We start from the raw sequence: 13052 nt of genomic DNA, 5'->3' as shown, positions 1-13052 counted from the left end.
TGGGATGGGGGGTAATGCGTGGTGTGGAGACGAGTTGATTGCGCGACGGGCGCGACGTCAATGGGATCAGAGAGTGAGCTAAACGCGGACATCAGCGTATGTCCGGCGATTTGTTTACATCTACCGCGCGGGGCAATTTGTGCGAGTTGAGCGCCTTAGGAATGCCAATTCGATTAGTGCAAGGCTTCAGAAAACTAAAGGGAACCTATCGACAGATTAACAGATTGACGTTTGGAGGTTACACGAGGATAGGCGGGTTTGAGTCGCTTCTTATAGCAAAACGCCACAGCCGTATGTCGATCTCGTTGCCCATTGTAGAGCGTCTCAAACACTTGGTCGAGTGCTTCCGGCAGACATCACTCGCGGCGAACCGCGCTGTGCTGCAGGTTCAAATTGACCCACCCGTCATTTGAGTGTCAGAGACACCAAACTCAAAGCAGCTATGGCGACGTTTTATGTTTTGAGCAGTAATCCCGCTATAGACCTTCGGCGAGAAATACCAGTGCTCATGCAACCTTCACAGATCAGCAAAGACACACTGAAGCAGCCATCGCTCCCAGCATGCCGTCTGCACCCACATACTGAAATTAACCCCCGTCCACAGTGAACGATACAAGCCGTACAATGGGGGGTTGAGGCTACAGGCGATACTCGTCCATTAAGGTCGACTCACTCAGACACTGGGAGATCCGGGGAGAGTTACGACCCCGGTAAAGAAAGGCAGAAAAATGTTTCAAAATCGTTTCTCTGACTTCGCTATCCGCAGCAGGCTCCATGCTCCATGTGCCGCCGGCGTCATGTAATCATTTGCTCAGGCAACACTTTCTATCACACTGGGCTCGCCCGCGCACGGTTTCGGGAAATGTGATTTGAGCTATTGTGCGAGGAATACAATAACATCCAGACACGCCACATGTGGCGGCGGCATGAGGTGCCGTGAGCCACGAGGGTCGAACTCGGAGTGCGGCCGATGTTCAAAGAGCTGCTTCGCAGCTTGGTAGCTCGATAGCTTGGTAGACAGTACAGGGTGACGAGGTGCGGCTGAAGGGACAGGTTTTTGGACGAATTTCATGGAAATTGCAGCCTTGCCCACCCCGGCCACCCCGCCAACTTTGGGATTTCTGGGACTGATCGCAAGGGCCAGACTCACCTCCGTGCCTTCCATCTTGGCGCTCGCGGTCTTGACGCGCCAGACGCGTCATGAGGCATGTCACCCCGCTCAGGACCGGCCTGCCCAGCAATGGACGTGGACGGGGGTTGCAGCACAAAGCATGCCCCGCGTTCACCCGAGTGCCGACGATCTGCGAGATCCCTCCGGCTTGACTGAGGACGGTGCGGGGTAACATTACCGTCCGATAACTGCCGACCCCGCCCTCCACCATCCGCCACCACCCGGTTACTAGATGTGCCTTGCCTGTTAACTAGATCACGCGTTACCCGAGATGAACACCACCGGCCACACCGCATGCGGTCTTGCCTTTCCGGACTGAATAGGACGGGTCATACCAGACGGACATCCGTCCGCGCTGGCGTCTGTTGCATGCTACCACTGCCCACCGGGGGTAGGGCCGACGGACCCGTCCGGCGGCGGACCAACAATGGTGGTGTGCTGGGACACCTTTGTCATCGGCAAGCTCCTCGCCGGCGGCGCTTGCTTGACGCTTACCGGCTTTGTTGCACAGGGATGGTGGCAGCCATCGTGGAGCGCACGCTGGGAGCGTGGGCGAGTGAGACCGTGGCAACTGTGTAGCGTGTGGCCAGAAACGTGTGCAGACGACTGTGTGAGCCGTCTGTGGACCTGTGTAAACCATGCGCAGATCTATGTGTAAACCATTTGCAGATCTATGGAGCTGCAGGCATCTGTGATTGAGAATGAAACAGCAACAAAGCACCTTCGGAACGTTTGTATCTAATAACAGCTTCGCATGTTCATTTTCCTATGACAGTTGCACTCCTAAGCAACTGGACTACCACTACAGCCTACTTGCTACAGCAAGTTAAGCGGAGCCGTCAACCTTGGCGGCGTAGGCGATAAGGTCGCAGACGCGGCGCGAGTAGCCGTACTCGTTGTCGTACCACGAGATGAGCTTGACGAAGTTGGCGTTGAGGGCGATACCGGCCTTGGCGTCGAAGACCGACGACTCGGTCGAGCCGAGGAAGTCGGTGGAGACAACGTCGTCCTCAGTGTAGCCGAGGATGCCCTTGAGCTCGGGCGACTCCGAGGCCTTCTTGATGCAGGCCTTGATCTCGTCGTACGAGGCACCCTTCTCGAGGCGGGCGACGAGGTCAACAACCGAAACGTCGGCGGTAGGGATACGGAACGACATGCCGGTAAGCTTGCCGTTGAGCGAGGGGATGACCTTGCCGACAGCCTTGGCGGCACCGGTCGACGAGGGGATGATGTTGGCGGCAGCGCCACGGCCACCACGCCAGTCCTTGGCCGAGGGGCCGTCGACGGTCTTCTGGGTAGCGGTGGTGGCGTGGACGGTGGTCATGAGACCCTCGACAATGCCGAAGTTGTCGTGGATAACCTTGGCGAGGGGAGCAAGGCAGTTGGTGGTGCACGAGGCGTTCGAGATGACCTTGTACTCCGACTTGTACTGGTCAAGGTTGACACCGCAGACGAACATGGGGGCGTCGGCCGAGGGAGCCGAGATGATGACCTTCTTGGCACCACCCTTGAGGTGGGCACCGGCCTTGTCGATGGTGGTGAAGACACCGGTGGACTCGACAACGTAGTCGGCACCGTCCTGGCCCCAAGGAATAGCCGAGGGGTCACGCTCGCCGTGAACGGTGATGGCCTTGCCGTTGATGATGAGCTTGCCGTCCTTGGTCTCGACGGTGCCCTTGAAGCGGCCGTGGGTCTGTTCCGTGTCAGCTATTGGTCAAACAGAGCAGTGGGAATGGAAAGCCACTCCAGATGCCTGCCGACGCCCATGGAGACGCGGGGCAAGCTACAATGCGCCAAGAAGCTGGATGAAGAGGGGAAGACTTACCGAGTCGTACTTGAACATGTAGACCATGTAGTCGAGGTCAATGAAGGGGCTGGAAAGTTAGTTTAGTTACACGAGGGGGAATGGGCCAAATACGGGACGGCACTCATCATTGCCGACCGACGAGCCCAGACATTGTGTAGCCAAGGGCCGGACTACATATACAACAGAGAACCACTCACTCGTTGATGGCGACGACGTCCAGGTCACCGTGCTCAATGGCGTTACGGAGGACGATACGACCAATGCGGCCTGTTGGTCAGCGTTGCCGAATGACGAGCTCGCAGTGCAAGCGGAAAGTCAGGTTCGCTGCGCGAGCAGAAGAGCCAGACTTGCAGCTGCAGTGACAGCGGCTATGCACCCACCAAAGCCGTTAATTCCCACACGGATGCTCATGATGCTTGAGTAGAAGGTTTTGGTGAAGTGGATGAGGTGTAGTGAGAAGATGGAGAAGAAACGAGAGATACGGAGCGGTGTGGACGCTTAAGAGTAGGTGGGTGCGTGGGTGATTCGCGGCGGGGGGGTGAGAACTCTTTGGCTATTGGTCCCGCGCCAATCCCCCTCTCCCCTCGGGCTCGAGCGCGCGGCGCACATTCAGGGTCTCATCTAGTTCGGGAATATGCAATTGCAAGGCAATCCCCACCAACTTCGCGGACAAGCCGCCAGTGTGTGTCCAGCCAACAACGTCATGGCTTGACCGCACCAACTTGCCCCCCGCCTGAACCCGCCGCCGCCGAGCCTTGCCGGGGTTGTCAGACAATGGGTTTGTCAGATACACGGTCAACATCCACAAACAGCGCCCAGTTCAGATCCACAGCGTCAGTGGCACACAGTGTGCGTCAAGCTGTATACAATGGCGACGTCACCCACATGCTACACACCAGGCTCCGCAGCGTCCCCATGATGCTCCGCAAGGTCTCTGCCGCCGGTCCATTGTCGTATAGGGGCGGGGCGCCAGCCACGTCGATAACCGGCGGTTCAAGTCACAGGGTGTCGTGAAAAGGCTCGGCACTGGCACCGACCACGATGGTCTTTTCATTCGCTCCTCACCACGTTTACCAACCCTCTCCTCAGGTGGGATGGTCCTTTCTCGACTCGTTCCATGGCCCAGTCAGCCACTCGCAGTGCGGTGTGGGGACAACGAGGCGTTTTTCAATGACCAACCACTGCCGGCGGCTCTTCGAAATGAGATCCTGAGTTTACCAGACTGACCAATCACATGACTGTGCTGGCAGGGGCCTGCCGGCGGACTGGTCACGCCCTGTGCTCATGCACTCGCTCGCCCCATTTCCTTCTTCTCGCATACGTCCCTTGGCCTCGTAGCCCCTGCCTGGCCTTGTTTGGCCGGCCCGATCCCATCGCGACGGCGTGACGGCCGACACGCAAACATGGGGGCATAGGGGGGGCCAGGTTTGACAAAGTACGTGGAATTCAGCCGGCGGGATTCGATAAGAAATGGCATCTAGGAACATGCCAGAAACGAACTGGGGTTCGACCCAAGATCTTGGCGTATCGTTTGCGTCACATTTGCAGTGGCTAGACGTGACGTGAGGCCACCAGCAGACGCAAACGTCAAGGAATACCTCACACTTGTCAGGCGCTTGTGCAAATGGCGCCCGACGCGTGGCAGTGCCACCAACCTGCGCCCCCACTAATGCCTCCGTCCCGCCGATCCCTCTTTGCCTTCCCTCCTTGCCTCCACTCCTTGCCTTCCCTCGCCTTCATTGTTTTGACCTGCAAACGGGTGAGTACACCTCTTTCACATCCGCATCCTCTGTCTCCCATCCGGTGTCTTCAGCTTCGTCTTTAAACGGGAAGCTTGCCTTCTGTGTCATCTCGTACAATATCTGTTTGCCTCCCATAACGTCCAACCATCCAGGGCTGTGTGAGCCCGCGAGTCTTACTGGCACCACTTTGTGGGCTGTGGTGCAAATAGCGCACCTTTACGACCCATAACATCCGAGTTTACAATACAAGGCTACTGTGAGGGGGCCACCGTGCACCGAAGAACAGAGCGCATTGAGCGACCTGAAATCACGATCGTCCTCGCTCTTGACCTGTTCAGTTGACTGACTCGGAGTCCTTGGTGGTGGGGAGGAGAGCCGCTTCGTTCTCTTCCGCCTCGTTCTTGTTCACCTCCTTCTTGACCGTCTCTTTGTCGCCCGTCTCCTTCTCGCATGTCTCCTTTTCCTCCGCCTCCTTCTCTCCCGCCTCCCTTTTCACCTTCTCAAGGAATGCTTTGGCCTCCGAGGCGTCCCTGAGCCGCTGACGCACGCTCTGTGTCTGGTCAGTGAAATCCACGGTCCATCATCTAAACATTATGCACACACCTCCAGTCTATGCTGTACAGCTGGGGTATCCAGGGGCACGCCCGCGAAGGCTGGCGAGAGGAAATAGAGGCTTGCGTTGCGGATGTCCTGAAAGTTAGTATTCGGGTTATAAGGAGTGGTTACCCACCTCCACCGCCTAATGACTGTTAGCAAGTGAGTTTCTGGGGCGGGGGGGGGTGGGGGGGGGGGGGGGGGGGTCTGGGGTCTGAGGGAGTTCACGTACGTCCTTGAGGTCGCGACGGGCTTCCTCCAGCAGCGCTTAACCTGACGATGGTCATCGGAGGCTGAGGGGCAGTGTCCATCGCGGGGGGGTCCGCAGATGCACTTGTGGGTTCGGACTCGCTTGTAGAGGGCTCGTCGGAGATGGAGTGGCTTGCGGTGGATGTTGGACTGGTGCATTCCGTGCACAACGATGAGCTGGTTTCCACCTTCTCCCTAAGACGCTTGACAATGCTAACAGCCCTGGTGCGACGGTCAAGAATATCGTGCATCTTCTTTTTATTAGCTGTGCTCGTTCACATCGATACTCACGAGCCTCAAGGAGGCAGGGATCTGTCCCGTCGCCGTGCACACAGCCTCAATCTCGCCCCAGCAGACTTTGCCGTCCTTACAGTCAGGCCCGGCTACGCAAGTGGTCGTTGGACTTACCTGGAGGAACGATTCGGCTTCTTCCTCGGCTCTAGCCAACTCTTCTTGGAGTTCGTTAGAGGTTGGGGCTGAGGTTGAGACTGCAATTGGAGCTGGAAGGGGAGCCAGTGTGTCTGCCTGGCAAACAACTGCAGCTTCGGTAGTAGGTTGAGACGCAAGAAAAAGGGGTTCCAGAGGCGGGGGAAGTAGAGGCGGGGGGTCCATGGCGGTCAAATTGATGCAACGAAGACTGAGAGTTGATGGGAAGTGCAGAGTGAAAAGAAGTGTGTGTGTGTGTGTTGGATCTTTGGATCTTTGGGCTGTGGGAGTTGGGGCGGTGCTTAGAGAACCGTGTTTGACCATGTGTCCATTGGGGCGGCGATCGTTGTGGCCCCATGCTCCACTCCATGGCTCCACGGCGGCTGGGGCCGATGGGCGCGATGGGGCTAGCCTTGCTCGTGTTTTCTTCTCTTCAGTCTCTCTATGTATGTAGCTCTGTGCACTACAATGGCATTTAATCTTCTCACAGTCACACGTTAACCTCCTCCCCCGAGAACAGTCATCTCCGCTTCAAGGAGCTAGCCAAATGTCTGCGATCCTACTCCACTTGCTGAACACGACAGACACAATGTTGCAGGTAGGCTGTGCAAGGGCGCAACTTGAGCTTCTGAGCTTCTGATCGCCGCACAGCCACACGTCACTTCAAGCTGAGTCACCCTCTTCTTCCCACAGACCCCACACTCTTTGCCTTCCTCTATTTAACTCTCCCCCTCGCCCCTCATGGCTTGTTCCAATCCCCCCTCCTCGACCCTGTCGACACCTTCACCATCCTCTCATTTTATCACCATTTTATCCCCATTTCCTCCAACCATGACCAACGTCACCATCATGGCCACCAGGCCAGAACATAACCTCCCTCTATACAAGGCGGCCAACAAGGCCACCTTTTACTCGCCACCCGTGCCGGCCGGGGACCTCGTGGCATATTCAGGTGTCCACCTTTGTGGCGCTTATTGCAAAGACGACGACCTGAGTATCAACAAGCCCTCTCTGCTCTCTTTCAACATCTACTAATTCCGCGCAGCTCCCCAGCCAGACGCTCCAGCAGGTCGGCCCACCCAAGGCGCCCCCTCCTTTGGCAGTCCTCCCTCCTGTGCAGGACGCCAAACTCAAGACGAAGCTCCTCGGCAGTCTCACATTTGCTGCCTTGGATCTGAAGAAACGCGTCGACCACCGTCTTGGTGCGAACCAAGTGGTCCACGACGCTGGTGCTGGGGGCAACTGTTTCTACCACAGTGTCGCCCATGGTCTCTTTGGCGACGCCAACCTGCACATCGCCATCCGCCAAGCTTGCCAGACCGTTCTTCCCAAGGTCCGTGGATACCTGGAGCAAAACAACCAGGGAATCTACGAGTACCTTGACGAACAAGGCAACAATCAACAGTGCTCCTTCGAGGAGTATGTTGCTGCCACTGGCAAGGTCGGCATCTTTGGTGGCGAGACCGAGGTGGTGGCGGTCATGGCCGCGTATGGTTGCAACATCACCATCCTTGCTTCCAACGCAGCAAACGACCCACCCGTGTACAAGGCGGCCGACATGGCCAACTTCTACACCCCACCCGCGCCGACCAGGGAGATCGTCCTTGGATACTCGGGCGCCCACTACGTCTGTGTGTGCACCACAGCATGCCAAGGCGGCGACGTGAGTATCCACCCCTGTCCGTTGTTTCAACACAAACTGATACCGTGTAGCTCCCCAACTCGCCACAGCATGTCAAGGTTCCACCCACAACGAGCTCCATGCCCTCAAGTATCCCCCCGGCCCCCATTCCCTCCAGGCCAACACTGGCGGTTCCGCCTCCTCCGCCGCTCGCCCCGTTGCCTGTTCTCGCAGGCTTTAGTGTCAACAGACAGGCAACCGGCAAGGTCACTTTTGCCCCCCTCGACCTCAGCAAAAGGGTCAACCGCATTCTCGCCGCTCGTGTGTTTACACAAGCCACACTCGAGCAGGCGGAGGCGGATTTCCGCGTCCTCGCCACCTATTTTGAGCGAGAACAGCCGACGGACCTGCTGGCGGAGCTCGACGCCCGCCAAAAGACTGGTGGCACCCGCGGCCCTGGCGAGAGGCAGAGGGCCGTGTACAACGCTCTTGCCCATTCGCTTTCGCAGATGACAACGCGCAACCCGCATGCATCTGCGACCGCAACCAAGAGTGCTGGAAGCTCGGCCGCCCTAGTCCATGGCAAGAAGCTCAAGAGTGAGTTGCAACGAGCCTAAACCCTTTGCTAACTGTTTCAAGTGGCCTACCAGAGCATCCTCGCCATGGACGGTGTCGCGGACAGGGGCGACGCTACCATCAGTGTCATCCAGCCAGTGTCCGCCTCGGGCGCAGCCATGCCCATGTGAGTACAGATTTGTCCATGATACGCAGCTGACCAGTCAAGCGTCAACGTCTACAAGAACATTACACAGCTTCAAGTAGACGACGGCGACCACGGCAGACAGCTGCTCATGGACATCCAGTCAATTCTGGACAAGTCGAAGCGTGAAAGGGTTGCCCCGAAGGCAGCTCGCAAGGTGGCGAAGGCTGCCATTGCGGCCGCCAACCCATCCGCCGAGGCGCCGAGGTGAGTGACGAATGCACACAAACACAGTTGTGATTGTTGACACAACGCAGCTCCGGCCAGTGGCGCTTCAAGCCGGCCCCCTTCCGCCCCCCTTCTCCCTGGATCCGATGTCGCTCTCCAGGCAGGACATCATCAACTATCTCACCTCCAGATTTGTCTCAGAGGTGATGATCCACTTGCGCTGGAGCCGCACCAAATACATCAAGGCTGGAGCTGCATGGCAGCAATTGGCATACAGCAACAAGACCCATACGCAGCTTCTCCTTATCCTCATTGCGCCATGGGTGCAGCACGACCCTCACTACCTCTTCGTGGCGGGTGTTATTCCTAACACCAAGCCTGCCTTTCACAAGTCTGGCCACGTGAATTATTTCAAGTACGCTAGGTCGCCAAGCCCAACCACAAACGACATGGTCTCGGGCGATCGCATCACGAAGGAGGTCAAGGACTGGTTCAAAGAGGTGCCCCGTTTCCTCTCCAGCTCCCAACCAGGATGGGTGCAGAAGACGGCGGACTTTGTCGGCCAACAACTTGGCGTCAAGATCAAGACTCGACTGTCGGCAGGCGGCGAAAGGTTTCACCAGAGCGGTGTTTGTCTGTCGGGTATTGAAAGTCGGCGCAAGCTCGAACAGTACGGCCTTCGCGCGCCCGACGCCACGTCCGCCTCCACTATATCAAAGTGGCTGCTTGCCGTCTGAGCCCTGCCTCGCCAAAGCCTCGATGTCAAGTACTACACCGTGTTCGACCGCACTGCAACCATTGGCGAAGAAAAGACTAGGCGTCCCGTACGTTATGGGTTAATCATGCGATCAAGCTGACCAATTCAGGCTATTTGCGAGTTTGGTCTCGCCCTAGACTTCCACAATCCGACCACCACCACCATGCTTACCCCCGGTGTCGGTATCAGGAAGTTCACGGATGGCGACAACGGCACCGTCAAGGTGCCCCTGGACGAGCACAAATGCCACCTCCTCTGCCGTCAAGGTGCAAATCTGGCGGAGGAGGTGACATTTGTGCTCGTCCAGGGGCACCTTAACTGTGCCGTTGTCGCCATCCGTAAACTTCCTGATACCGACACCGGGGGTAAAGCTTCCGCCAGATTTTGGCGTACAAGCTGTCGTCACAGGACGTCACCTTTGACGAGGTTGGCCTGGAAGTCGCCCACACGTTTGGCTTTCAAGGCGAGCCGGTCGAGGACCTCCTGGGCATCATGTCCGAACACCCGCGCCAGAGGTCGACATGGAGGTGGATGGTTGCTGTTGTTCTTTGGAATGTGAAGGATATGAGAAGTGAGAGATGAGGAGAAGATGCAAGTATACAGAGGGAAGACATTGAGGGAAGGCATAGGAGGGAAGGCATCCCATGCACCACAGAGACCAGTCCCAGGCTCGACAGCAACCCATACAGCGTACAGTGGCAGGGGTTACAGTGTACAGTGTACAATGATCGCCGTCCAAACACACACACACACGTACACACGGTCCTCCCAGCACTGCTGAAACCCCCAGCAGCTTCTCTTCACCCTTCACTCTTCGCTCTTCACTCTTCACTTTTCACTCTTCACTTACCATCTGGCCTGCCTCCTATCATATCGACACCCATGCCAGTGAGTCTCACCCGCATGGTCGGAACACAGGGAGGCTGCGGGTTACGAGCACTCCATTTCTCGTCACTGACCTCTCAGGTCAAGTTCCGCACTCTCGAGGTCGCCACCTCTTTCACCATTTCCATTCAGCCGCCTGACCTCCAACGTCCAGACGTTGCGTCACTTGTGCTGCAGGCGGTCAACCCCAAGATCACCAACCGCCTTCGGATTGTCAAGGACCTGTTCGATATCATCTACCACAGGCAGACCAGGGCGGTCAAGGGGGAGATCGACAGAAGGACACGCAACACGGTCCTCTGTCAAGCCTGCACGTCATTTTTTGGCGAGCTGACGGGCGGTTCGTGGCCAAAGGGTCGAGACCGCAAGAACCAGACCCTTCTGGTTAGTTGGCTCAAAGACAGCCGACTGTCGCGTGAGTGCGGGGTGCCGTCGCGCCGTCGGGCGGTGGTGACACTGACTGGACTGTAGGGTACTACCGAACTCTACCGGCCATCGTTCGCGGCGAAGATTGGACTCTAGTGGCTTCGTCTGGCACCATCCCGCTCAATCAGGGACAGGTGCCCAACGTGGCGAAAGCTGGCACCAGTCACCAGCAAAGCGTACTCGCCTTTGCTCAAACTGCACAGACCGCCGCTCCCCCTCCTCCCCTTCCACCACCACCACCACCACCACCACCACCACCACCACCACCACCACCACCACCACCACCGGCGCCGCCCTCTCTTCCTCAAGCTCCAGCGCAAGGAGCAGCTGTTCCTCAGGCAGGCGGAGTGGCCCACATCTTAGACGGACTGGTAGTTCCGACCTCCGCCCCGAGCCTTGACGAACTCGAAAAAACATTGGCAACGGCCGAGAAGGAAGCCCAATATTGGTTCGAAGTAAGTTCAACTCCCATTTACTTGACCTGACCGTAAGGAGGGAGAATACTGCCATAGCGATATCGTGACGACGTGCAAGTCGACGGGACAGATCCCTCCTAACTTTAGACAAGTGGGTACATCAGTACAGTAGCAGTGAACGCACTTGACTGACCAACAGCGCATGCACGACATTCTTGACAGCCGCGGCAAGGCTGTTAGTATCGCCAAGAAGCTCAGGCAGAGGGTGGAAGCACCCTCCACTCTCTAGCGACCTGTTATAGGACACGGGTCCATGCCATCGCCACAGACCACAGCCACAGTCCTGTCACACCTGACACCCCTGCCTCCATCTACCTCCATCCACCTCCATCCACCTCCATCCACCTCCGTCCACCTCCGTCCACCACCAGCGAGGTGGCCCAGTCCGACCTCGATGCTAAATGTCCAGGTGTCCGCAGCTCATGACTTCCATCTATGCACATTCTAATTACAAATCTTCCCACACAACATTGTTCTTTGCCCATCCCCTTTTACTTCCCACTGCTGCCGTCGTATTCGCGAATTGTATGCGGACCGTGCATCGTGGTGTGGGTGGCGAACTGTTTTTACCCTCCGCTCGTGCTCTGCGCCGATGCATTTACCACTCGAGCTCGTTGAGGCCGATGTACTTCTCAATGAGACCCATGTAGTAGGGCTTGAGGGTAGCGGCGTCGGCGAGGTCGTCGGACTTGGAGTAAAGGTCGTAGGCGTTGAATGCCTGGACAGCGCGGAGCTGGACCTTGTCGTCCTCGTTCATGAGGTGGGTGTAGGCGCCCTCGCGGTGCCAGGGGTAGAAGGAGTGGTAGCGGAGCATGGAAAGGCCCTCCTTGGGGATGGTCGACTGCTTCTTCATAATGTTGAAGATGTACTCGTCGTGGCCCCACGAGAGGAGGACGTTGTCAAGACCGCAGCCAGGCGAGTAGATGCCACACTCGGTGTTGATCTTCTCGTCGTAGTAGTCCGGGTTGGCCTTGAAGGTGTCGGGGTAGATGATCTTGTCCGAGAACTTGCAGCCGACAACAAAGGTGTCGCCGACAACGTCCCACTGGCCCTCGGCGCCGAAGAAGCAGAGGAGCTTGCCAAGGTCGTGGATGAGGCCAACCAGCTGCATCCAGTCGGGCTTGCCATCGCGACGGATAGCCTCGGCGGTCTGGAGAAGGTGCTCAATCTGGCCGACCGAGGTGTCGGGGTCCGACTCGTCGACAAGCTCGTTCAGGAGCTCCATGGCCTCCCAAACGGTCATGCTGGCGCGAACCTTGGCCTGGAGCTCCTCACGGATGCGAATGTTGTACTCGAGGGTCTGCTTCTTGTGCTGCTCCTGCCAAAGGTGTCAGCCCTGAATCCTCCAGGTCGTCAACGTGAAGGACTGGGGGGATGTGTGGGTCGTGAGGTTGCTGCGGCCCCGGTAAAACACCAGAGTTTATCCGCCGCCACCACACAACACGCCCACATTCCAATTCCTTCTGGCCACACAAATGCGCCAACGTCCGCTTGTGGCGGGCGTGAATACTTACAGCGTAGAAGTTCTTGACGCGGTCGCATGCCTCCTCGTACTGGCGGAAGCCGGTCTTGTCCTTCTCGGCGTCAAACTGGGACTCGGCGGCAAAGTCGACCTCCTTGTTGCCCTTGAGGATGTTGACAGCGTCAACCTCGTCAGAAACAACGTCCAGCTTGGTAGCGGCGGTCTTGACGTAGTCGGTGATCTCGGGAGCGTGAACCATTGTGGAAAGCGAGTTGTGTGTGGTGGTGTGATGTAGAGAGAAGACTGAGAGTGTGATGTCGAGAGAGTTTCAGGCTAGAAGTCTTTTAACAGACGAGCTCAGTGTCCGTCGCGGGGGGTTCGGTGCATTTCTCTCATACCCATACCAAATCATCCTGCGAGGATTGCATCTCCCCTGTCCCCGACGTCGGTAGGAGCTGGTCTCTCACCCAGCATGTCCTCCGGTGCCGGGCCGGCCACGAACTTGTCG

The 13052-nt window shown here is 57.5% G+C and overlaps 4 protein-coding genes across 4 annotated transcripts; 1 reads left to right on the top strand and 3 right to left on the bottom strand.

Moving 5' to 3' along the window:
- Positions 1–1997: 1997 nt before the first annotated feature.
- EHS24_001770 (uncharacterized protein) lies at positions 1998–3389 on the bottom strand (the record flags this gene model as incomplete). The annotated part of the gene is made up of 4 exons (XM_028617533.1): positions 1998–2864; positions 2997–3045; positions 3176–3245; positions 3359–3389. The coding sequence occupies 4 exons, from the start codon at positions 3387–3389 to the stop codon at positions 1998–2000; spliced, it is 1017 nt and encodes a 338-aa protein (XP_028473996.1).
- A 1665-nt stretch (positions 3390–5054) lies between these two features.
- EHS24_001769 (uncharacterized protein) lies at positions 5055–6175 on the bottom strand (the record flags this gene model as incomplete). The annotated part of the gene is made up of 6 exons (XM_028617532.1): positions 5055–5270; positions 5324–5373; positions 5451–5459; positions 5547–5817; positions 5855–5929; positions 5972–6175. The coding sequence occupies 6 exons, from the start codon at positions 6173–6175 to the stop codon at positions 5055–5057; spliced, it is 825 nt and encodes a 274-aa protein (XP_028473995.1).
- Positions 6176–6578: 403 nt separating this feature from the next.
- EHS24_001768 (uncharacterized protein) lies at positions 6579–11311 on the top strand (the record flags this gene model as incomplete). The annotated part of the gene is made up of 13 exons (XM_028617531.1): positions 6579–6587; positions 7035–7652; positions 7703–8207; positions 8250–8352; positions 8395–8577; positions 8699–9235; positions 9293–9362; positions 9405–9581; positions 9677–9850; positions 10262–10595; positions 10652–11061; positions 11141–11173; positions 11222–11311. The coding sequence occupies 13 exons, from the start codon at positions 6579–6581 to the stop codon at positions 11309–11311; spliced, it is 3243 nt and encodes a 1080-aa protein (XP_028473994.1).
- Positions 11312–11680: 369 nt separating this feature from the next.
- EHS24_001767 (uncharacterized protein) lies at positions 11681–12803 on the bottom strand (the record flags this gene model as incomplete). The annotated part of the gene is made up of 2 exons (XM_028617530.1): positions 11681–12400; positions 12597–12803. The coding sequence occupies 2 exons, from the start codon at positions 12801–12803 to the stop codon at positions 11681–11683; spliced, it is 927 nt and encodes a 308-aa protein (XP_028473993.1).
- Positions 12804–13052: the final 249 nt, after the last annotated feature.

This window comes from Apiotrichum porosum, assembly GCF_003942205.1.
Source record: "Apiotrichum porosum strain DSM 27194 chromosome Unknown scaffold_11, whole genome shotgun sequence".
NCBI lineage: Eukaryota > Fungi > Basidiomycota > Tremellomycetes > Trichosporonales > Trichosporonaceae > Apiotrichum > Apiotrichum porosum.
Note: the sequence above shows the minus strand (reverse complement) of the source record. Positions and strands in the feature narration are given on the sequence as shown.